Source organism: Natator depressus, chromosome 26, assembly GCF_965152275.1.
Source record: "Natator depressus isolate rNatDep1 chromosome 26, rNatDep2.hap1, whole genome shotgun sequence".
NCBI lineage: Eukaryota > Metazoa > Chordata > Testudines > Cheloniidae > Natator > Natator depressus.
The window spans coordinates 14,532,580-14,557,680 of record NC_134259.1 but is presented as its reverse complement, the minus strand read 5'-3'; the positions used below and the strand labels follow the sequence as shown (position 1 = coordinate 14,557,680).

The following is a 25,101-nucleotide window of genomic DNA, read 5'->3' as shown; positions in this document are numbered from 1 at the left end:
AGGGATTTTTAGCCTGTGTATGAAAACCTGAGGAACCCAAGCTGCAAAGCAAATACAGCTTGTGCCTTAAGAATCTGCAAGCCTGCTTGTACCATCACTCAGGGTGAGAAACTGCTAATTCACATTCAATCTATCTAGTATGTTAAGCTCAGTTTGCATTTTTGTTTTATTTCTTATGGTAATCTACTTTGATCTGTTTGCTATCACTTATAATCACTTAAAATCTATCTTTTAGTAGCTAATAAACTTGTTTTATGTTTTAATCTAAGCCAATGTGCCTTGGGGAAAATCTCAGCTTGGTTAACATAAGTGTGCATTGTTCTCTTCACATTGAGGGAGAGGCAGACCAGCTATTAAACCCATATACTGGCCAAAATGTGAACAGGGCAGGATGGTACAGCTCTGGGGTCCTCGGCTGGGGAGATGGGCATAGGTGCCGACTCTGTGGGTGCTCCGGGGCTGGAGCCCCATGGGGAAAAATTAGTGGGTGCTCTGCACCCATCAGCAGCCAAGCTCCCCGCCCTGCCTCACCTCACCTCCTCCTCCGCCTCCCACCAAGTGAGCCATGTCCCCGTTCCTCTGCCTACCTCCCAGCGTTTCCCACCCGGCCACCGCCAAATAGCTGTTTGGCTGCTCCGGGAGAGGGGGGAGGAGCGTGAACATGGCGCGCTCAGGGGAGGAGGCGAGGACGAGGTGGGGCTGGGGCAGGGACTTTGGGGAAGGAGTTGGAATAGGGGCAGGGAGGGGGCAGAGTTGGGGCAGGGATTTGGGGAAAGAGTTGGAATAGGGGCAGGGAGGGGGCAGAGTTGGGGCAGGGGCTTTGGGGAAGGGGTTGGAATGGGGGCATGGAAGGGGTGGAGTGGGGGCGGGGCCGGGGGCAGGTCGAGCACCCATGGAAAAGAGGGGAAGTTGGCGCCTATGGAGATGGGGGCGTTTGGGGCTGCAGTCTCTCCACTGTTGGTTCATGCAGTGGCTGGCCAAAGCCTGCATGTAATTGCAGTTGGGTGTGTCCCTGCCTGTGTGAATGCTGGTGGGAGTGTGGGATCGCCAGTGGTCTGCAGCTTGTCACAGCAGCACAGTGCAAGAGGGAGCCCTGGCTGGACAGACAGAGGGCTTAGTGGCACCCCAGTTCCAGGTTGCACCCCGTGGGGACCAGTCACACACCTGATCAGCTCCTGCCTGGCCCACCAGATGCTGCCCTGCTGCTGGGCTCCTGATGGCTCAGGATGTGACCCCCCGAGTCCCCTTCGGAGACATTCTAGGAGCCATCTCACATCTCTCAGGTAAGTGGAGGACTGGCCAGGCCAGCTGGAGGGTCTGCAGGGTCCTTGTGAGGCGTGGTAACCCAAGGATCGAGCATGGGAATAGGGTACCTTTTCCTTCAGCTGGCATTTTGATCGTTAGCTTTGGCAGGGCTTTAACAGCACCTGTGTTAGTGATCCAGGCCCAGCAATGTTTATATGAACGGCCCGGCGTTATTGTAGGGGAGAGCTCTGTAGATAGGTCACTGCAGCAGGGTCCCACATGGCTCAGGGAGCCAGCATGGATGGGCAGGAGTGTCCTGCTGCTGGCTGTCTTTTCAGCTTCCTGGAGGAGGGGCATCTGAGGTGGGGAAACTGAGGCACAGTGAGTGCATAGCACTGGTCCAAGTTTACAGCAAGACTGCGGCAGAGCTGGGTATAGACCCCAGATCTCCTGACTTCTGTCCCCCCTGCTCTAACCCCTAGATGATACTGCCTCATAGGGCCCTTTAGACTGGTTAAAAGCCGGCTATGCGAGCACAAAGCCAATGCACCTTGGAATGAGGGGCAGCACTGGGGCTTCCTGTTAGAAGTGAAGTGAGGGGAGCCCTAAGGGTTAAAGCAGAGCTGAGGCCCGGGTCACCCCTCGCTGTATCTGTCAGTGGTGCTAGACCAGGAATGCCTATGGCACCGGGTGCCATTCCCCATGAGCGCTGCAGAGAGAGGGGACCCAGCAAGCAGGTGGCTCTGGGCTGCTGGAGAGTAGCACTCACCTTCGCGATCTTCCCCTTGGAAGCTACTGTGTGGGGCAGGGAAGGGAGGGGGAGAAAAGAGACACGGAATTAATGGCAACATCGAAATAGCCCCAGGAGTCTCCCAGCTCCTACAGCAGGAATGGCTAGGCCACACCAGCTCTGCATGACCACACGGGGCCCATCTGGCCTGAACGTCTATGAATTAGCCCTTTAATGCCACAAATGAGGAACAGAAACTAGGACTCCTTACGCTTACTGTGGGGCCTGGACTAAGCCATTGGTTACCACGTAATCTTGCCACCGCTGGAGGTCAGGAGTCCAACTGGACTCCCATGATGGGTCAGTGTGGTTATTCAGAGCCCAGCCCCTAGATCGCATTTCTTTACATTGCAAAAGTAACCCGGCATTTAGCAAATGACTGGCACAACTCATGGGAAGCCAAGGCTTCTCGCAGGCAGGCTGTTCAAGGCGAGGACTGATTGGCATGGGCACCGCTATGTGTGGGGAGCTCAGGGCTGGGCTAGCAGGGGGCTGCGGCTTGGGAGGGAGGGCCACTGGCAGAGCTGTGGGGCGGTGGGTGGGCACCCCACGACTGGAATAGCAGGCGACTGTGGATCCCAGGTATGTGCTCAAGGGGAATACAACTTCCTTTAGTTTTAATGTTGGGGGATGTGCAGTCCTGGCACTGCAGGGTTAAAAGATTCTGTGGGGCGATGGTGGGGGGGTGGGGGGCTGCGTTTCTGCATTAGAGTACACTGGCACCATGCTGGAGCCCGGCCTGGCAGAGCCGATGGCGCCAGACGGTTGGCTCTAGGGGAACACGTGGGGTTTGGCAAATAGTCCCACAGGAGGGCGACTGGCCGTGACAGACCGCGAGGTCCCTGCTAGCAGTGGGAGAAAGCCAGTGTTCTCCAGAGGTCCTGGGAGCTGGGCTGGATGTGGGGGATGGTGAGTGGGACTCATTGGTTGGCCTGTACCTGGGGGTGGCAGGCTGGGATGGTGCCCCTCTGCTGACGGCTCACACATGTACTGGCGCAGGGATCTCACGCTGGCCTGGCCCACCACTGGCTTGTACCCAAACTCCCGGTTGTCCACGACCTTCAGCTCGATGGGGGGCGTTAAATCTTCTTCCATGGGTAAGTGCTGTGGGGCAAGTAGGTCCATGAGCTCCATGGGGAGGCAACAGAAGGCGCAGGCAACTGGGCCAGCACCTAGACACGCAGCCATGGAGCACTGTATAGACAGACAGACAACGCCAGCCACAGGGCTAGCGGGGGTGTGGGCCGGTGGGATCGAGTGGTCCCTGGAACTCTCCAATCATCTCTGACCCCCAGCCAGCCACGTAGGCAGACGGGAAGGGAAGTGGCTGAGCAGCGGTGGGTGGAGCCGCCCTGCCCCATGCTCCTGCCCTGCTCACCACTCTCATGAGGAAGACATTGATTGGGAAGTTGGGGTTCTCGTGGAGGTCTCTGATGGGAGCCGTCTGGATGGCCTCTCCTGCACACTCCACCACCAGGCTCGGTGACATGATGCTCAGCAGCTTGTAGCTCTGCAGGCCCCGCAGGCCCCAGGCCAGGATCTGGAGGGGAGGAAGAGGCGAACGGCGTGGTTGTGCCATGGATGGACGTCACGAAGGAGGGCTGGGCTGGGCCCAGCTGGGCCAAGTCTGTGCTCAGTGATTCAGCACCAGTCCCACTGGCAAAGACACCAGGGGTGAAGCTGCCGATGTGGCTCTGGTGTGAAATCTGGACCTTTCAGAATCAGAACAGAGCTTAGAAGCCAGCCGGGCCAGAAACTCATTGGCCGAGAGCCCTGGCCATCCCCTGAGTGTATTGGACGCCCAGCAGGGAGAGGAATGGGCTGGACTGCTCTGGGACCCAGGGAGCAATGGAGGGGCTGGTGACAGAGGCTCCACGGCACAAACTCCCACCGATGTCCTGCCTGGCCAGGCAAGGTGGTGGGTGGGAAGAGGGAGACACTGCAGCCTGTGTTTGTGCCAGGCGGAAGGGATGGTTCTGGGTGACAGGAGAGTTACAGTCAGGAATGAGGGGCTGGGGTTAACCAAAGGGAGAAGCAGGGTCTGGAGGGAAGTGACATGGTCCCATTGCTCGAGACGCTCACTTCTTTGTGACTAGACTGGAGGGGCAACCTCGCCCTGGCCCCCCCGGCGATGAGCGGGCGAGACTTCCTGGGCATCTCCATCCCCATCCTGATGAGGAGGAGCAGCAGCCTGCCCTCTCGGGAGCGGAGGCACCTGCAAGTCATTCGGGGCCACGGACCTCTGCCCAAAGTGCTGGTTTGATCTTTGTAGCTCTGCCTGCAGCAGTCCCCATGCGGGGGGCCTCCCAGCTCCAACCCCACTGTCCCCCAGACCCTGCTGGCTGGAAGCAGTCAGGCCCTCCTGTGGGGTAGAGATAGTGGCTGATGCCCAATAGCTTGGCAGGGTCTGTGGCAGTAACAGGCATCACCTTTGGCAATGCAACGTGCCCTCCGCAGCAGGGGCTTGTTTCCTCCTCCCACCAAACAAGCTGCTTCTGCCCTGGAGTCCACGTGAGCAGAGGGGCCCTGGCTGTCACACTCACCTCAATGGCCATCAGTCTCAGTGTGGGCCGGATGCCGCTAGGGATGACGTAGACCCCGTTCTTCCAGGAGGGGGTGGGAAGGTGGCCTGGTGCACCATCCTGGGCGGGGAAGGACAAGGCTGTTGTGTGATGCTCGGCTCTTTCTTTGTACAAAATGGACGGAGGACTTTTGTGCCGGGGAAAGACCAGGACTGGCAGCCAAGGGCAATTCCTCTGGCTTCCACATTGTGCCCCATGCCAAAGTGACCCCTCCAGCCCTCGGGGACCTGCTGCATGGCCCAGGGGGCTCAGTCTCTGTTGCTCACCATTCTTGGGAATGCCAGCAAGGAGCCTGAGGAAGAGCGTAGCTTTTGTGTTGGAGACACTTGTTCGGTGGAAACTCTCCTGAGATTCTCCACCAGGATGAGTGATGTGATGTCTGCCAGTCCCAGGGACATCTCATCTGTCCCCCGTGCTCGGGCAGGACCAAGTAAACCTAGACCAGCCCTGACAGTGTTTGCTCACTTGTTCTTCAAAACCTCCAGTGACAGGGATTTCACAACGTCCCTTGGAAGCCTGTTCCAGAGCTCAACTATCCTTAGAGTTAGAAAGTTTTTCCTAATATCAAACCTAAATCTTGCTTGCTGCAAACTAAGCCAATTCCTTCTTGTCCTACCCTCGGTGGCCATGTCAAACAATTGTATACAGTGTCGTTTTAGCTGTGTCGGTCCCATGATTTTAGAGAGACAAGGTGGGTGAGGTCATATCTTGTATTGTACCCACTCCTGTTGGTGAGAGAGACAAGCTTTCAAGCCCAGAGCTTCAGGTCTGGGAAAGGTTCTCCGAGTGTCACAGCTAAAGACAAGATCGAACAGATAGCTTAGCATAAATAGCACATATTCTAAGGAACTCCTGTAGTCACAGGACAAGGCGGGGATAAGTGGGTTACAGATTGTTATAGAATTGTAGGGTTAGAAGGGACCTCAAGGGTCATCTAGTGTAACCCCCAATAAACCATTAATCCAGCATTTTATTAAGTCTTAATAAAGACACGGAATTTATAGTTTATTACAACAATTTGTAACCCACTGATCCCCCTATTTGTCCTGTGACTTCAGGGGTGTTAACAGGCCACTTCACCTTGGATGGTCCATTCCAACGTGTGCTAACTACTTACGCTAAACGATCTGTTCAATCCTGTGTTTAGCTGGGACACGTGGGGAGCCTTTCCCAGACCCGAGGATGAGCATCGTGTGGCTCAACTGCTTGGCGCTCTCGCCAACAGAAGTTGGTCCAATAAAAGATATCACCTCCCCCACCTTGTCTCTCTAATGGAAGACAGTTAATCACCATCTTCCTTATAACAACTTTTTACATATTTCAAGACTGTTATCAGGTCTGGAGTACTGTCCAGTTCTGGGCGCCACACTTAAGGAAGGATGTGGACAAATTGGAGAGCATCCAGAGGAGAGCAACCAAAATGATACAAGATTTAGAAACCCTTAACTAGGAGGAAAGGTTAAAGAAAATGAGCATGTTAACATTGAGAAAAGCAGACTGAGGGCACCTGATAACAGCCTTCAAATATGTTAAGGGCTGTAATAAAGATTCATGGATTCCAAGGCCAGAAGGGACCACTGTGATCATCTAGTCTGACCCCCGGTTTCTCAGAGGCCAGAGTCCTGCCCACTATAATTCCTAGAGCAGATCTGTTAGAAAACATCCAACCTTGATTTTAAAATGGTCAGGGATGGAGAATCCACCACAACACTCGGTAATTTGTTCCAATGGTGAATTACTCTCGCTGTTAAAAATTTACACCTTATTTCATAGAATCATAGATGATCAGGGTTGGAAGAGACCTCAGGAGGTCATCTAATCCAACTCCCTGCTCAAAGCAGGACCAACCCCAACTAAATCATCCCAGCCAGGGCTTTGTCAAGCCAGGCCTTAAAAACCACTAAGGAAGGAGATTCCACCACCTCCCTAGGTAGCCCATTCCAGTGCTTCACCACCCTCCTAGTGAAATAGTGTTTCCTAATATCCAGCCTAGACCTCCCCCACGGCAACTTGAAACCATTGCTCCTCGTTGTCATTGTGACGATGTGACGCAGCAGGGAGGGGGGAGTGTTGACCTGGGAATGTGCCCTGGGGACGGGAGACCTGAGAGCCTGTCACCTGAGCCAGGAGGGGGAGGGGGAGGTAACACCTCTGCCCAGGAATGTGGACGGAGGCTGCAGCAGGGAACCTGCTGGGTGGGTTTAGTTTCAGTTTGGGGCTGGGTGGAGGAACACAGGGAACCCCAGGGCTGGGGTCTAAGCTCCCTGCTCCCCCAGAAGGACTTCACTGAGGGGTCCTGGGTGTACCCACAAGCTCTGTTTTGGACTGTGTTCCTGTTGTCCAATAAACCTTCTGTTTTACTGGCTGGCTGAGAGTCTCAGTGAATCCCAGGAAGAGGGGTGCAGGGCCTGGACTCCCCCACACTCCGTGACAACTGGTGGCAGTGGTGGGATCTACTGCACCCCGTGAACGGCGCTTCCTGCAGTAAGTGACTGGGGAACAGTAAAACGAAGGGGGATTGACGGGGACCAGGCGTGCTGAAGATTCAGAGAGAGACGGTTTCAGGGGGCGGTTAACTCCTGGGAGTGTGTGACCAGAGAGAAGGACTTTTGCAGTAACAGGGTCCCCCGGGGGATTGCAGCGAGCGGTCCCAGGGGCGGAGGAGTCTGCAGCTCGACCCTGGCAAAGAGGTGGTGACCTCAAGAAGGACTGGCACACTAGGGGCTTTTCCTGGAAACCGTGGACAGCTGCCCGGCCTGCGAGTGGCCAGCCGGGAGATGTACGCTAAACGCCTTAAGAGCGACCTGGTGGAGCTGTGCAGGCAGAGGGGGCTGCGCGTCGGGAGGTCCACCAAGGAACAGCTGATTGCCCAGCTGGAGGAGAGGGATCGCTTGGATGACCCGATCCCTGTCCCTGAGGGAAGCCGCCCGGCGGACGCAGCGTGGGCCCTGGGGCCTGACCAGGCTGGGAGGGGTCAGACTGCTGCCCAGGACACCCCGAGACCCTTCCTACCTATGCCTGGGGGAGGGGTTGTGGGAAGCCCAGCGAATACCGAGGGCCCCCTGACGCCAGCAGCCAGCAGGGGATCCTCCCAGCGGAGCTCCCCATCCCTGGAGTGGATGCGGCTGGAATGGGAGAGGGAGAGGAAAATGAGGGAGCTGGAGGATCATGAAAAACAACGTCAACATGAGGAGAAACAACGTCAACATGAGCAGGCGGAGAAGGAGAAACAACGTCAACATGAGCAGGAGGAGAAGGAGAAACAACGTCAACATGAGCAGGAGGAGAAGGAGAAACAAAGACAGCATGAACTGGAGCTGGCCAGGCTGAGGAGCAGTGGGGCCCCGGCTGCGGTGAGTGAGGGGGGACCCAAGACTGCAAGGAGCTTTGATAAGTGCTTCCTGGCCCAGCGGAAGGAGGGGGAGGACATAGATAGCTTCCTGACGGCCTTTGAGAATGCCTGCGAGCTGCACAGGGTTGACCCTGCAGACAGGCTCCAGTTCCTCACCCCCTTACTGGACCCCAAAGCCGTGGAGGTCTACAGCCGGATGACAGGGGCAGAGGCAGGGGACTATGAACTGTTCAAACAGGCCCTGCTCCGTGAGTTTGGGCTGACCCCCGAGATGTACCGGAGAAGGTTCCGGAGTCAGCGTAAAACGCCTGAGGTCAGCTACCTACAACTGGTCAACAGGATGCAGGGATATGCCCGCAAGTGGACAGCGGGGGCCCAAACTAAAGAGGACCTGCTTGACCTGTTTGTACTGGAGCACCTGTATGAACAGTGCCCTTCCGACCTGAGGCTGTGGCTGGTGGACAAAAAGCTCGCGAACCCCCAGCATGCAGGGCAGCTGGCCGACGAGTTTGTGAACAGTCGGTCAGGGGGTAGCCGGGAGGAGTCCCAAAAGAACAGGCCCCCCCCGATGCAGAGAGAGAGTCACCATGGGGCCTCCCAGCGGGGAAATAGGGAGAACCCCCTCCAAAGGGGAACGCCTGGTGTCGGGCCCCTCCGACCCGTTCCAGGGGAACAACGTGACCTGAGCTGCTATCACTGTGGCCAGAGAGGCCACGTACGGGCCCAGTGCCCCGGGCTCAGGGACAAACTGAGCAGACCCAACCTACCCAGGGTTAACTGGGTAGGGACTCAGCTGGACGAGGGGCAGGCGACCCAGGAAAGGGGGGCTACCAGTTTGCCACCTGCTCAGGAGGGAAGAGTACCCCCAGCCAGCCCCGCCAGAGGGCTGGAGGCTCTGGACTCAGGGTGCTCGGTTTACAGGGTGGGTGCGGGGCTGTCCCTCCGGAGAGAGTGCCTTGTTCCCCTGGAGGTGGATGGGAGGAAGGTCAATGGATACTGGGATACGGGCGCGGAGGTGACGCTGGCCCGGCCCGAGGTGGTGGCCCCAGATCGGGTGGTGCCCAACACCTACCTGACCCTGACGGGGGTGGGCGGGACCCCATTTAAGGTGCCCGTGGCAAGGGTACACCTGAAATGGGGGACCAAGGAGGGCCCCAAGGATGTGGGGGTACACCACCATTTGCCCACTGAAGTTTTGATGGGGGGGGACCTAGAGGACTGGCCAAGCGACCCCCAGACCGCCCTGGTTGTGACCCGTAGCCAGAGCCGGCGAGGGGCACTGCGACCTGACCCTGGGGAGGGTACCACACTGGAGGCGCGAGACCCTACTCGGGTGGGGAGGGAGCGCCGAGGGGCACGGCTCAGAGAGGCTGCGGCCTCAGACCTGGCCACGGAGGGGGAACCGGGCCCCATCCCTTCCCCAGCCGCTGAGTTCCAGGCCGAGTTGAGGAAAGATCCCTCCTTGCAGAAGCTCAGGGACCTGGCCGACCTCAGTGAGGGACGGACCATGAGGAGAGGCTGCCAGGAGAGGTTCCTGTGGGAGAAGGGGTTCCTGTACCGAGAATGGGCTCCCCCAGGGGAAGGGGAGTCCTGTGGGATCAGGAGGCAGCTGGTGGTCCCCCAGAAGTACCGCCGCAAGCTCCTGTCCCTGGCCCATGACATCCCCCTCGCAGGGCACCAGGGAATCCGGCGCACCCGGCAGAGGTTGCTACAGAACTTTTACTGGCCCGGGGTCTTTACCACCGTCCGGCAGTATTGCCGATCCTGTGACCCCTGTCAGAGGGTGGGGAAGGCCCGGGACAAGGGGAAAGCGGCGTTGAGACCTTTGCCCATCATAGAGGAGCCTTTCCAGAAGGTGGCCATGGACATCGTGGGGCCTCTCAGCAAGACGACCCGGTCGGGGAAGAAATACATTCTGGTGGTGGTAGATTTCGCCACCCGCTACCCCGAGGCAGTGCCCTTAGCTTCCATTGAAGCAGACACCGTGGCAGATGCGCTCCTGACCATTTTCAGCCGAGTGGGGTTCCCCAGGGAAGTCTTGACAGACCAAGGCTCCAACTTCATGTCGGCCCTGCTCCGGTGCTTGTGGGAGAAATGTGGGGTCCGGCATGACTGGGCCTCAGCGTATCACCCCCAGTCCAATGGGCTGGTGGAGAGGTTTAACGGGACGCTAAAGATGATGCTGAAAACCTTTATGAACCAGCACCCGCAGGATTGGGACAAGTACTTACCTCACCTGCTGTTCGCGTACAGGGAGGTGCCCCAGGAGTCTTCCGGATTTTCGCCTTTCGAACTGTTATATGGAAGGAGGGTGAGGGGCCCCCTGGACCTGATGAGAGACGAGTGGGAGGGGAAGGCCACTCCCGATGGAGAGTCAGTGGTGGAGTATGTCCTGACCTTCCGAGAGAGACTGGCTGAACTCATGGGCCTGGCCAGGGAGAATCTGGCCAGAGCCCAGAGGAAGCAGAAGGTCTGGTATGACTGCACGGCGCGGGCCCGTGCCTACGCCACCGGGGATCAGGTGATGGTTCTCATCCCCGTGAGAAAGAACAAACTACAGGCCGCCTGGGAGGGCCCGTTCAAGGTCGTCAAGCAGCTCAATGAGGTAAACTATGTGGTGGAGCTGTCGAACCGGGCCCACCACCGCCGGGTGTACCATGTGAATATGATGAAGCCATATTATGCCAGGGGGAATGTGGTGTTAGCTGTGTGTGGTCAGTGGGAGGAGCAGGGAGATGACCCTTTAGTAGATCTATTCCCTGGGACCAGAGCTGGTTCCCCCCTGGAAACAATCCCCCTCTCGGATCAGCTCACCCCTGCCCAGCAAGCTGAGGTCAGGGGGGTGCTGCATCCGTACCGACAGCTGTTTTCCAACCAGCCTGGACGCACTAATCTGACTGTCCACCGGGTGCAGACAGGGTCGCACCCGCCGATAAGATGCTCCCCCTTCCGAGTCACAGGGAAAACTGCTCAGGACCTGGAAAGAGAGGTCCGGGACATGCTGGCTTTGGGGGTGATCCAGCCATCGGCCAGCCCTTGGGCCTCGCCGGTGGTGCTGGTCCCCAAAAAGGATGGGTCAGTCCGGTTCTGTGTGGACTATCGGAAGCTCAATGCCATCACTGTATCGGATGCCTACCCCATGCCCAGGCCGGACGAGCTCCTAGACAAGCTGGGAGGAGCTCGGTACCTTACCACCATGGACCTTACAAAGGGCTACTGGCAGGTGCCGCTGGATGCAGATGCCCGGCTGAAATCGGCCTTTATCACCCCTCTGGGGCTCTATGAGTTTCTGACCCTGCCTTTCGGCCTCAAGGGAGCGCCGGCCACCTTCCAGCGCCTGGTGGACCAGCTCCTGAGGGGGATGGAGAGTTTTGCCGTGGCGTATATTGACGACATCTGTGTCTTTAGCCAGACCTGGGAGGACCACGTGTCCCAGGTTAGACAAGTGCTGGACCGACTCCAGGGGGCTGGGCTGACTGTCAAAGCGGAGAAGTGCAAGGTGGGGATGGCTGAAGTATCTTACCTGGGCCATCGGGTGGGGAGCGGCCGCCTAAAGCCAGAACCGGCCAAGGTGGAGGTGATCAGAGACTGGCCCGCTCCCCACACCAAAAAGCAGGTCCAAGCCTTTATTGGGATGGCAGGATACTACCGAAGATTTGTGCCCCACTTTAGCGCCATAGCCACCCCCATCACTGAGCTATGCAAGAAGGGGAAGCCAGACAAGGTGGTCTGGACCGAGCAGTGCCAGGAGGCTTTCCGGGCGCTGAAGGAGGCTCTGGTCAGTGGCCCAGTTCTAGCAAACCCAGACTTTGACAAGCCCTTTGTGGTGTTCACCGACGCCTCCGACACGGGACTGGGGGCGGTGTTAATGCAGGAGGATGAAAAGGGGGAGAGACACCCCATCGTGTACCACACTACGCGGCCATCGAGAAGGAGTGCCTGGCCATGGTGTGGGCCCTCAAGAAACTAGAGCCCTATCTCTTCGGGCGACACTTCACCGTCTACACCGACCACTCTCCCCTGACCTGGCTGCACCAGATGAAAGGAGCCAACGCCAAGCTCCTGAGGTGGAGCCTGCTCCTGCAGGATTACGACATGGACGTGGTCCACGTGAAGGGAAGGGCCAACCTGATAGCGGATGCGCTGTCCCGGAGAGGGGGCCCCGAACTTCCCCAGGTCACTGGTCACAGTGACCCCGCTCAGTTCAGTCTCGAAGGGGGGAGAGATGTGACGATGTGACGCAGCAGGGAGGGGGGAGTGTTGACCTGGGAATGTGCCCTGGGGACGGGAGACCTGAGAGCCTGTCACCTGAGCCAGGAGGGGGAGGGGGAGGTAACACCTCTGCCCAGGAATGTGGACGGAGGCTGCAGCAGGGAACCTGCTGGGTGGGTTTAGTTTCAGTTTGGGGCTGGGTGGAGGAACACAGGGAACCCCAGGGCTGGGGTCTAAGCTCCCTGCTCCCCCAGAAGGACTTCACTGAGGGGTCCTGGGTGTACCCACAAGCTCTGTTTTGGACTGTGTTCCTGTTGTCCAATAAACCTTCTGTTTTACTGGCTGGCTGAGAGTCTCAGTGAATCCCAGGAAGAGGGGTGCAGGGCCTGGACTCCCCCACACTCCGTGACAGTCATCTGCCACCACTGAGAACAGCCAAGCTCCATCCTCTTTGGAACCTCCCTTCGGGTAGCTGAAGGCTGCTATCAAATCCCCCCTCACTCTTCTCTTCTGCAGACTAAATAACCCCAGTTCCCTCAGCCTCTCCTCATAAGGCATGGGCCCCAGTCCCCTAACCATTTTTGTTGCCCTCTGCGGGACTCTCTCCAATTTGTCCATATCCTTTCTGTAGTGGGGGGCCCAAAACTGGACACAGTACTCCAGATGTGGCCTCACCAGTGCCAAATAGAGGGGAATGATCACTTCCCTCGATCTGCTGGCAATGCTCCTACTAATGCAGCCCAATATGCCATTAGCTTTCTTGGCAACAAGGGCACACTGCTGACTCATATCCAGCTTTTCATCCACTGTAAGCCCCAGGTCCTTTTCTGCAGAACTGCCGCTTAGTCAGTTGGTCCCTAGTCTGTAGTGGTGCATGGGATTCTTCCGTCCTAAGTGGAGGACTCTGCACTTGTCCTTGTTGAACCTCATCAGATTTCTTTTGATCCAATCTTCCAAATTGTCTAGGTCACTCTGGACCCTATCCCTACCCTCCATCGTATCTACCTCTCCTCACAGTTTAGTGTCATCTGCGAACTTGCTGAGGGTGCAATCCATCCCATCATCCAGCTCATTAATAAAGAAGTTGAACAAAACCGGCCCCAGGACTGATCCCTGGGGCACTCCACCAACTAGACATTGAGCTGTTGATCACTACCCATTAAGCCCGACAATCTAGCCAGCTTTCTATCCACCTTCTAGTCCATTCATCCAATCCATACTTCTTTAACTTGCTGGCAAGAATACTGTGGGAGACCATATCAAAAACTTTGCTAAAGTCAAGGTATATCATGTCCACCACTTTCCCCATATCCACAGAGCCAGTTATCTCATCATAGAAGGCAATCAGGTTGGTCAGGCATTCCAAGTTCTGGCAGCATGAGACCTTCAGCATGTGTCATTCAGATTGAAGTCCCCCATGATAATGTATTTTTTCCCCTACACAGTGTGGATGGGTGCGTAAGGAAGCAGTTATCCTGTTCATTTGGGGGATTTGGTGGTTGGTTGCAGACCCCATCTTGCACTTTAGCCATTAGAACATTGATCCATAAGCATTCAAGAATGTTCTCTTCCAAATAATCAGCGACTCCGAAACGATAATGCCATTTCTGACATACATCTTTTGTCCACTTGCTCCTTCCTAAATAGGTTATAACCATTGATTTTAACATTCCAGTCATGGGAATCATCCCACTGCGTTTCAGTAATAAAGAGGACGATGACCAGTTGTTTGCCATGTCCACTGAAGGCAGGACATGAAGTAATGGGCTTAATCTACTGCAAGGGAGACCCTTTTTTGCACCATCACACTGTTCACTCATATTCAACGTGTGAGCCACTATAACCCCCAGATCCCTTTCACCTAGCCAGTTATTCCCATTTGTATCTGTGCATTTGAGTTTTCCTTTCTACAAGCAGTATTTTGCCCTTGTCGCTATTGAATTTCATCTTGTTGATTTCAGACCAGCTCTCCAATTTGTCAAGGTCATTTTGAACTCTCGTCCTGCCTCCAAAGTGCTTGTGACCCCTCCCCTCAGTTTGTACAAACACCTTCCCCCCAAATAAAACACGCACCCCTTTTACCTTGGGATTCAACAGGAGCTCAAAGGCAGCTAAGAGCTCGCCCGCTTCCTTCTGCTGCCTTGTGATTGGATACCACTGGAGGTGGGGGAGGTGTCGGGATCCGAGATCCAGACATACTAGTGGGGAACACATGCTCCTCCCCAGGAAGTCATCCTTGTCCTAATATAAAGAGGAGACGTGATCAGATCATGTGAGTCATGGGCCTGCAGATCCCCTTCACCTGCTCCTCCTTTACCCCCTTCCCTGGGATCTCGCACTTACAATGATATCCCGGTCAAACAGCTCCAAAACCACCAGTGGTGGGTCCTGCCGGGTGGCCTGGGGGTCTCCGTAAATCAGCACGTGGTCAAAGATTAGGGTCTGGTCCCAGCTGGGGCTCAGGGTGGCAGCCAAGGTCTGTGTGCGCTGGCTCATGTGCAGGAAGGACACGTGGGCATAGGGATCTGGGGGAAGGAGACGGGAGAGACGGGCGGTTCAGTCCTGTCAGAGCGGGCAGAGTGTCCCGTCCGGACACAGCGCCATGGGAGAGATGTAGAACTGGCCTATCTGAGCAGCACCTGTGCACCCCTTGGACACAGTGTACGCCCAGCAGTCGGGAACCCGTAGGGCCACTGTTTGTACAGAGTAGGTCATTCATGCCCAACAGAGGGGACCTGTCTGGCCTCGGTGGGTCATAGCAGGGGTGGCACCAAGAATATTTGTGTTATGATCTGGGGGTGCCAGGAGAGGGGTGGGGTAGAGCAGGGAAGGTCAGAAGCTACATGTGTTGAGGGTCATGGGGTTTGCCTCATGTCACCTACCGGAGGAGCTCTTGCCCTCGCTTGGTGTCAGATCCCTGGCTTGGTAGATGTAGCAGCGCAGCTGGTAGTAATTGGGCTCTGGAATATGAAGAGTTCACAGGTCTCACCCACACTCCTCCTTACCTGTTACGCAGAGGTGCCCTGCGGTGTCCCCCCACTCCTGCCACCAACCGGGGCCCAGCTGCAGAGGCTTCAATCCCTCACTCTGGCCATGGAGCGGGGCCCAGGAGGAGCCAATAAATCGCAGGGGCCCTGAAACAATCAGTGGATGGAGGGACAGATTTGGGGGGCCACCTTCCTGCTGGGGCTCTGCAGCCGGGTGCGATCCCCTCCATGCTAGTAACTCACTCTGGAAGACACAGGTGATCAGAGGAGTGTTCAGCTGCAGGATGTTCTGGGCTGGGGACCTCTTTTCTCTCTCTCCTTCCTCCAGGAGTTTTTTCTCTTGCTCCTTCTGTTTCTCTTTCTCCTCCTCCTCTCCTTCCTCCTTCTCTTGATCTTCCAACTCCACGCCCTGAGCAGAGAGCAACCCTCAGCCCCTGGGCACCCTCAGCTGCAGGATCTCCAGCTGGAAGTGCTGGGCCCCGGGTGGAGCTCTCACTGACCAGGATGCCCTCGCACCTCCTTCCGGCTGTAGGTTTCCAACTCCACTGGGGTCTATAACCCCCCACCCCCGGCTATACATCCTCACGAACACAACAACCACTTCCTCCCACCTCTCTTGTAACTATCCCCATCATCCCTCTCCGCTCCTCTCTACGGCTGCGTCTCCCTGGGGCTCAGGAGCAGCCTGCCTTGGGGCTGTGAGCTGCCTCGGGGCAAGTTGACCCTTGTGTGTCAATCAGCCCCCTCTGGCCTATGGGGACCCTGCTTTGTCCCAGGGGTTTGTGCTAGTGGCTGGACAGGTGCTTTCTGGGAGAGGAAAGAAGAGAGGCTCCAAGTGGAGACAATGGGCCAGAGGCTGCACCCCTCCCTCTCCAGCCTGGGACCACCCATGGGCATAAGGCTGCACGATCAGGTCTAAGGAGCGGCCAGGGGTTTCCAGCTGAGATCTGCCTGCCTCGGGAAGCCTCCTGTTGGCTCACTCTGCAAGACTGCTGCCTATGAGCCTCCCAGTTCCCGTCTGGCTGTGGTAACAGGCACAGTGCAGATACAGTGGGTCTGGCCAGCCGTTGTGGGGAGGTTCCAGCCATTCTAGCGTTTGGCCAGCTGGGGACAGGATCTTACCATGTGGGCTAGAACAGCGGCCAAATGAACAGCCAAGAGCGATGCCCCTTTGCTGCCCGGCCTCTTACCAGGGAGCCCTCCAAGAGGAAAATGGGAGCCACCCTGGTGGGCTGCACAGGCACGAGCTTCCTGCGCCAGCAGCGCCGCCGGTAAGTGTCATGCGGCCGGGGCTGCAGGTGGAACCTCCAGCCAAAGAAGGAGGCGTATTCCCAGGTGTCCTCTTCCGCCGGCTTCCCTGCAGAGTGCTGAAAAAACGGGGGAAGAGCTGCACAGCAAGGATCCAGCTCAGATTGAACCCGGACCCTCTGTAAGATTCCCCAGAAGCAATTCCCCTCCCCGGCCACCAGCTTTCACCCCAAGACATTTTGGAGCTTCCCAGCTCCACTCTGCAGACTCCAGAGGCTCAGGTACAATCCGTGAACCTGGAGGGGCGTCTCCAGACAGCTCTGTTGACTTTGGTGGAGCCCCGGTGATTTGCAGAGGAGCCAGGCCGCCTTACATCAGCTGAGGGTTTGTCCTCGCAGTGCAGTGCTCCTCTTTGTCACAAAGGCTCTCCAGAGCGTGTGCGTCTGAAGTTCCCTCACCCCGGGGTGCTGGGAGCAGCCCCTTCCAAGCCAGCCCCACAACAGGGACCATGAGCACAGCCCCTGACCTCAGCCGCTCCCACCACCTACCAGCTGGAGAAAGGAGGCGATTTCCTGCTCCTGGCCCTGAGCGTTCAGGTCCCGACAGCGTCTCCGCAGCCAGCGCCGACGCCGGTGCGTGTGGTACGTCTTCTCTGCAGCATTCCAGGCCTGGGGGGTTCCGGTGGGGGGGATGCCAATGCCGTACTCCCAGCCTGAGAGAGGAGCCCTGCTGCCATCAGGACCGGGGAGGAGGCCCCAGGCAGGCATGCTCACACCCTGGCGAGCAGACCCTCCCTCATGAAACCAAGCAACCTCCTGCCTGGCCTCTCCTGCTGCCCGGGCTCGCTCCCCAACCACCTGGGCTGGACAAGGTGCTGATCCTGTGACTGAGGCGGGAAGGGAGAAGCTGCACCCAGTACAGGTGTTCATGCACCAGCCCTCTCTGTCAGGGACAGCCTAGGAAACTCTCCTCCCCGCCCCTGCCACCATGTGCCCATCAGCCCAGCTCTGGAGCAGGCTCCTCTAAGGGCGAGAGGGGGACTCAGTCTCCATGGCCTGTCTGCTGAGGCTGCCAGCAAGATGGGCAGCTTGTGCCAGCGGTGGTGATCCTGTGATGAGGACGCTTGTCTGCTGGAAACCCACTAAACTCATTACTCTGGGCTGCTCAGTGGCCCCACAGACCCTTCAGGATGTGCCCAGGGGAACACAGTCAGCACTAAGCCCCACAAATCTGGGTGGGCAGCAGCTTGGTCCTGGCTCTCTGACCACTCCACATTGCAACCCCAGCAGCCACACTGATTCCCCTGGAAACAAGCACAGAAAGGCCACTTACCGGCCTCATCCACAGCTCGGTTCACCTCCACCCTCCAGCCTTCCTCGAAGTGCCAGCCCTTAGGGCACACGATCCCTTCCCTTGGGGAGACAGCGGCTCCACCCTGGAAGCGAGACAACAGGGGAAATGCGGAGCTGAGCATGTTCACGGGAGGTGCCCCAGAGCTTTCAGAAGGGTCCAGCAGCCACGGTGGGGGCCAGACACTCTGGAGAGCCCAGCCCGTCGGGGGCCAAGCCCGTTGACACACCCAGCCCTGAGTGTAACAGAGGGAGCTGCTGGGAGCTGAGCCCCTTTGCAAAGCATGTCCTCAGAGACCAGGGCCCAGGGAAAGTGTCAGCACCACGGAGACCAAAGCCTCTGGGCATCCCCTGGAAGGCAGGATGCAAACCAGGGTGGGCAGGAAAGCCAGGCTCAGGCTGCAGGCTGGAGCTGGCATGTATCCTGGACAGGGGCTGAGGTTCTGGTTTGACGGCACAGATCAAAATGAAAAACCACCTCCAAGATGACCCCTCCCACCAGCCAGTGCTGCCCAGGGCTCCCTCCTTTCCTCACCGCATCGGTGTTGGGAGAAGGGGCTGGGGCCCACTCTTCCCCTGGCTGCCGGCTCTCATTCTCGTACACCTCCTCCAGCACCTCACTGTGGTTGGTTTCAGTATCCAGCAGCAGCCTGTGCGGGAGGCCGGGGCAGAGTTAGGAACGCAGGAGTCTCATCTCATGGCTTTTCCAAAGGCTCTGCGTGGATCCTCCTGTCATCTCCTGTTCTCTCCCATCAAACCTCAGGGAGCTGAGTGCCTAGACGTCCCTCTAGCCCAGTACCCGGCACCTCCCTCTGGAACCCTCCACCAGTGAGGGAGGACGTTCCTCCTGACCCCAGCTGGCGATCCTCTTACAACTTGAGGCCTGATACAAGGTCTGAGAGCCCTGGGGCAATAGTCCTCGCTAGCGTGACTGCAGACACAATCCTGACTGGGACATGCCTAATCTCTCCTGGAAAGAGACTTATCTATTTGCTTCAATAGTATCCTGCAGCAGCGAGTTCCACAGTTTACTTGTGCAATCAGCTCTCCAGGCCCTTCACTAGCTCAGCTCTCCCCATCCTACTCAAGCACTGATGTGGGGGACTCAGCTGGAGTCACATTTAACCCTTTAACCACCTTCCCACTAGCCAGTGTCACAGGTTAACTATCTGTCGCATAGCAGGATGTTTCCCAGACCCCATCTAGTGCTGTTTCCTCCTTTTGCCATGTCAGGCGTGTCAGAGAAAGGTGTAACCACACCTCCTAGCACCCCTCATGGTACCGTACTACACACATGGGAGATTTCTCTCAGAGCCCCTGGAACTCCTCCCCCTCAAATGGTTTTTGGGCTTCTTCCTGGCCTGGTTGTCATCGTCAGGGAGGAGATGGCCCCTGTGAGGTTCTTTCAGCAGGACAGCATGTTACACGACTCACCTCCTCTGTGGCTCCACTGCCCAGTCGCCATCCCACTGCCAGCCCTTGGGCAGCTGGAACTTGTCCCTCGGGACACCAATCTTCCCGGTTATGTCCGAGAAGCTGGGGTGCTGCATCAGCCCTTTGGACCCCCACTTCCCAAAGATCTTCACCTGGTTCTCATACTGAGCAGGGCACAGGGGAGCGACAGACACAGACAGAAGCAGGTCAGAGCAGGGGCAATTCCACGGACACAAGGCAGAGTCCAGCGGCGGGGTGAACGCTGGGCAGCTCCAGCAAGTGTGGGGTGGCAGAGGGGCTGAGCGGAGCTGCTGTGGAAGGTGGGCGTGATGTGCGTGAGCTCTTTTGGGCTGGGCTTTGGGGTCACAATCGATTGGCCTGCTGGGGGGTGCGCCCAGTGTACGCAGCATTCCCTGTCTGTGCCAGCACCGCCCTCGTCCAGCAAGGGAATCACGCAGACCTCCCTCCCCACAGGGAAGCCATGGCAGATTATCCCTGCCCCAGGAACCAGAGGCCTCTCGCCCCAAAGCTGCCCTGCTCCTGCTCACTGTCTCTGCATAGACCCCGATCTTCCCCTCAAAGTGCCTCATGAACTCCTGGCTGTCGGACACCAGACTGAGCCACATCCGCATACGCAGCTGGCCATGGATGGTGTCCTTCCCGTCACTCTGGGGGCTCTGCAAGAGAAAGGCAAAGGGCCGCGCTGCACCCCCTCCAAACGCAGCCACCAGGCGTGGGCAGGGCCAGCTCCGCAGCTGCTTGGCTCTCCGGCTCCCCACAGCCCGAGGCGAGCGAGAGGGGCAGAGATCCTGGCACGTCTCCTACCTTCAGGAAGAGGGTGTGGGTTTTCCCGCACAGCTTGCCACAGGCGCAGGGACCGGCCTTGGAGAACATGATGGTGTGAGCCTTCACCCGGGCATAGGCCACCCGCTTCTCCTTGCACAGCATCCAGATCACCACGTCGGGCATGCTGGCTTGGGCCTGGGGGTGGCAGCACGTCACGAGAGAGAAGAGATTGCACAGATGCTATTGCAGGATACTCCTGGGCTGCTCTCCTTCCCATGGCAGGGGCTGTGCCAACTCAGCCCCTTAGGGTCCCCCCTCATGCCAGCCTGGCCCCCCTGCTAGGCCTGTCTGCAGGTGCAGCCCCCAGGGTGACCAAAGAGCCATTCTGCCCCTTTGCGAGCTCTGCAGCACTGACTCAGCATCACGCCTAGCTCCCAGTGACCAGGGAATGAACAGCGAGGTCAGAGACCGCAGAGTGCGGGCCCCATGGCTAAGCATGCCTCCCTTCTCCTCCGGAACTGGTCTGGAAGATGCTCAGCCCGGGAGAGCTACAGAACTGCAGCTATGGGGCTGCCACTGCAGAACTGCACAAGTTTCAGGAGGCAGCAGACACTAGGGGAGAGGCTGGTGGGCACGGCCGCTTGCGGATGGTGTCTGGGGGAGGGGTGCAAGGCCTTGGCATACCTCCGGAGTGACCAAGTCGATCCTCTGCAGCCAGTCCTCTACCTTGAGGATCAGGGTCTTTGGGTTAGTCCCAGTGCTCAGCCTCTCTGCAGACTTGGCTACTTGGTGGAGGAGCCGACCACGCAGGTCCCTCAGCTGTTGATCCAGGACTGTGGCTGTCATCCGACCTTCCAAACTGGGCAGCAGCCTTCTGCAAGGAGCATCAACAGGGAAAGGTCAGAATTCCCTCACTGCCACCAGCTACCCAGGGCAGAGAGAAGGGGGGTCTGAGAACTGACCTGCCCCTTGGCTCACAGGTGGAGAGATGAGAAATGTGGAACTGACCCATGGCATCATGTAGGTCAGAACTGGAAAAGACGTGGCCAGCCCCTCTCCTGGCCATGCAGGATTGCTCCCTGCAGCACTTTTGCCAGTGCTCTGTCCAGTCCAGTTTTACATGTCCCAAGCGATGGAGATCCCACCCCGGTCCCACATCCTCATAGATCTCACTGGCAGGAAGCTTTCCCTGACAGTCAGCCTTCGGTTTCCATTTCTCAGTTCTGTCCCATCGCTCCTACTTACCCCGCGTTCCCACCCTAAACAACCCCCTTTCCTCTTTGGGGTTCGCACCCCTCAGACTTTTCCAGACTATTATCACGTTCCCCACGCCCCAGACACTGCTTAGCTAAGACGTAACCCTGTTAGCTCTCCAGCCCCATTTCTCCTAACTCCTCCCAGCTGGAAAATACCCTTCTGGAGATAAAGACGTCATGAGGGCAGAGCCTGAGCTCCACGCTCGGCTAGGAAGCCAATAGATGGTGCGGACATGGACAGACACTGGAGATCCAGCATGGGAGAAAGGCACTGAGAGAGCTGGCACCATAGTCTGGCAATCAAAAGCCCAGAGTTGCCAACCTCTGGAGACAGGATTGTACGATACATCCTTCTCGTACAGTTCTGTAGCTCCTTTGGTAATAAATGATACTTTGCCCTTCTATGGCATCTTCCCCGGGAGGATCTCAAGGCCAGGTGCTCGCAGATTGCGATCTCAGTACCACTGGTGAAAATCTGGAGTGACTCCACTGAGGTCAATGTTGCTGCTAGGGAAACTGAGATCTAAGTCTGGTCCTTTAGGTTTAATAACATGAGGTGTTATTCCCATTCAACACAGTGAGGATCTAAATCACAGAGATTAAGGGCCAGGTTTCCAAAGGCGCTCAGCACATTGGGGGTGTGTAGGGTGCTGCACACTTGGAAATCTGGCTCTGAGGTCTGGTGTAAGGCTGGCCCATGCTGTGTTCAGGGTCACCCAGAGCCAGTGACAGTGTGGGGAATGGAACCCAGGAGTCCTGACTCACAGTCTGCGTACCATTGGCAAAGCACAGAGAGATCCTGGAGAGCTACAGGAGTGCAAAGCAATTTATTACTTTATTACACATCCTCAGAGATAAAAGCTGTTCACACTCCTGACCTGCCCACACGGGGGTGTCTATACTGCAATTAAAAGCCCGTGACTGGCCTTTGCCAGCTGACCTGGGCTTGCGGGGCTCAGGCTTGTGGGGCTGTTTAACTGCGGTATAGACGGTCGGCTCAGGTTGCTGCTGGAGCTCTGGGACAGTCCCATCTCACAGGGTCCTAGAGCCTGGGCTCCAGCCCGAGCCTGAATGTCTACACTGCGACTGAACAGCCCCTTAGCTGGAGCCCCGCGAGCCCGAGTCAGCTGGCCCGGGCCAGCCATGGGGGTCTAATTATAGTGTAGACATACCCAGGGAGACCAACACTTAGCGCCCTGGCTCACTTGCAGTCCTCCAGCAGCTCTTCCAGCAGCTTCTTCCAGATGTTACCCAAAGATGGATCCTCAGCATTTCGGACGGATCTCAGAGCATCCAGATTCAATTTCTGATGGAGAAGGAAATTAAGTCAGACTTTATCTGTGGCTCATCCTCCAACCGGTGGGCCAGGGCACGGAGCTACAGTGCAACTAGGGCTTGATTCAGCTTCCAGTCAAGTCTACAGGGAGTCGTTCCATTGACTTTAATGGACATTCTTCCCTCAGGACAGATCCAGCATTTGGGTCCATCTCGAGCTGTGAAGGGGAGGAGCTTAAAGAGGAGCCACAGGAAGAAAGGAGCGAGGAGAGCCTGTGTAGGAGGGGTTTGGGTGTGGCTGGCGTGGGAGCTACACGAAAGTTATAATAGTCATTAGAGGTAGAAAAGGCCTGTTAGTGCCCATCCAGACCATCTGCTGTGAATGCCAGATTGTTCTCTACTGTACACATGCCAGGGTTTGGTCGAGTCGAGTTTTTATTGTCTTCCACCCATAGGTGCTGGAATTAGGGGTGCTGCCACACTCCATGGCTTGAAGTGGTTTCCATTGTATCCAGGGTTTACAGTTTGGTTCACTGGCTCCCAGCCCCCCTGCTTCCATCCCTTTCCTTGGGAGACAGACGATTCTACAGTCTAATACATCCTGCTGTTTAATTCCACCCCTCACTCCTCACTCCCCCTCCTTGTGCCCCTAACCAGCCCTTCTCCTTCCTTGGCATTTTACCCCGTAACACACTTGCAGACTGTTATATTCCTGCCCGTAGTCACCCCTTAGCCAAGCGAGGGCCAGTTAATCAGTTGAATCGTCCCCTGCAGGCTCACCCCTCCAGCCCCTCGATGGTGTTTGTTGCTCCTCTCTGAGCTCTCTCCAGCCTGCCAATATCTCTCTGGCGTTGAGCGTCCACAGCGTTCCAGATGTGCTCGCATCAGAGCTGTCCCCTGTGGGCTCTGTGACGGGGTGCCCCTCTGCATGCAGCCCCAGAACGGCACAACCCCTTTCTGCTGCTGTCCCTCATCCCAGATTCATGCCTAGCTTTGCAGCCTGTTCTCGGTGACCTGCCCTGCTCCCTGCAGAGCCAGGACCTGCACTCACCAGCCTGTCCCGTGTGGAGTGCATGATGTTCAGGGCGTCCATGCAGTAGCTAGCGTCCTCCCAGAAAGAGGGGATGACCACCACTGGCTTGGTGTCGTACCACGGCAGATAGTGATAATGGTTTCCTGGACAGCAGGAAGGAAGGTGGATGAACCACTTGGCTCAGGGGAGCTCAGGCATGTTCCTTAGGGAGATGCCGGGTAGAAGCAGGCTGGGTGAGTTAATATTAGCAGTGTGCACCCTACGGAGCTTCTCTCCCCTGCTGCTGGCCCTGGGTTTGTAGGGCCTGACACGTGTCACTCTGTGAGGGCCCCATGACAGCTTGAGGAATAGGTCTGTGTCCAGTTATGAATTCCACCTGGTTTTATGAACACTGTTTGTAACTGTAACCATCACTGGGGATTAGGTCCCATGAACTGGACAGGGAGAGAGGGCTTGTCTGCACATGTAGTTATTCCAGAATAGCCTCTGAACTGTCAATTTACAGCCTGCCTTAAGTATAGACAAGCCCTGAGGAAGCTCTGTTGGGAAAGGCATGATAAGGCCATCAGGAGCTATCACCACTGAATGGCTCTCGCCTAGTGAACCATTGCCTTTGCGTGGACTCTCTACACAGAAACCTGTCTGGGGCAGGGGCCTGGAATCCCCACAGTCTGGGATGGCGGAGAGCGGGAGCGTCTCCACTTGATTCCCTGCCCCAGAGGGGCTGAGACCACTTTAAAAAGGAGTGCCTCTCCAAGCCAAAGGAGCAACTGGGGAGTGTAGGTGAGGGGTGGGGCTGGGACTCTGGTGTCAGGGTCTGGGTGGCTGGACTGTGGGTTCCTACTGCCAAGGTGGATGTCAGACAAAGGGTCTGCAGCTGGGACTATGCCCGAGGGACCCAGAGCAGTGACACTGACCACTCACCACTCAGACGACCCAGGGGGTTAGCAACACATGGGATGCAATGGTTGGATCTCCTCACAACATAGAATCATAGAATATCAGGGTTGGAAGGGACCTCAGGAGGTCATCTAGTCCAACCCCCTGCTCAAAGCAGGACCAACCCCAACTAAATCATCCCAGACAGGGCTTTGTCAAGCCTGACCTTAAAAACCTCTAAGAACATAAGAACGGCCATACTGCATCAGACCAAAGGTCCATCAGGCCTAGTATCCTGTCCTCTGACAGTGGCCAATGGCAGGTGCCTCAAAGGGAATGAACAGACAGGTTATCATCAAGTGATCCATGCCCCATCACCCAGTCCCAGCTTCTGGCAAACAGAGGCTAGGGACACCATCCCTGCTCATCCTGGCTAATAGCCATTGATGGACCTGTCCTCCATGAATTTATCTAGCTCCCTTTTGAACCCCATTATAGTACTGGCCTTCACAACACCCTCTGGCAAGGAGGTCCAGAGGCTGACAGTGCGTTGCATGAAAAAATACTTTCTTGTGTTTGTTTTAAACCTGCTACCTATTAATTTCATTTGGTGGCCCCTTGTTCTTGTATTATGAGAAGGAGTAAGTAACACTTCCTTATTTACTTTCTCCAC

The 25,101-nt window shown here is 56.8% G+C and overlaps 1 protein-coding gene across 1 annotated transcript in view; it reads right to left on the bottom strand.

Moving 5' to 3' along the window:
* FER1L5 (fer-1 like family member 5) overlaps window positions 1–25,101 on the bottom strand; it is an 84,750-nt gene that overhangs the window by 22,589 nt on the left and 37,060 nt on the right. Inside the window, exons 20-37 of the mRNA XM_074939910.1 lie at window positions 23,568–23,692; window positions 22,447–22,547; window positions 20,670–20,859; window positions 20,025–20,180; window positions 19,748–19,876; window positions 19,200–19,363; window positions 18,301–18,415; window positions 17,749–17,851; window positions 16,965–17,128; window positions 16,359–16,535; window positions 15,412–15,577; window positions 15,064–15,141; window positions 14,525–14,706; window positions 14,264–14,422; window positions 4,579–4,677; window positions 3,414–3,575; window positions 2,974–3,139; window positions 2,015–2,040 (exon numbers count right to left, since the gene is read on the bottom strand). Of these exons, the coding sequence (XP_074796011.1) occupies window positions 2,015–2,040; window positions 2,974–3,139; window positions 3,414–3,575; window positions 4,579–4,677; window positions 14,264–14,422; window positions 14,525–14,706; window positions 15,064–15,141; window positions 15,412–15,577; window positions 16,359–16,535; window positions 16,965–17,128; window positions 17,749–17,851; window positions 18,301–18,415; window positions 19,200–19,363; window positions 19,748–19,876; window positions 20,025–20,180; window positions 20,670–20,859; window positions 22,447–22,547; window positions 23,568–23,692 (2,462 nt within the window). The remainder of the gene's footprint in view (window positions 1–2,014; window positions 2,041–2,973; window positions 3,140–3,413; window positions 3,576–4,578; window positions 4,678–14,263; window positions 14,423–14,524; window positions 14,707–15,063; window positions 15,142–15,411; window positions 15,578–16,358; window positions 16,536–16,964; window positions 17,129–17,748; window positions 17,852–18,300; window positions 18,416–19,199; window positions 19,364–19,747; window positions 19,877–20,024; window positions 20,181–20,669; window positions 20,860–22,446; window positions 22,548–23,567; window positions 23,693–25,101) is intronic.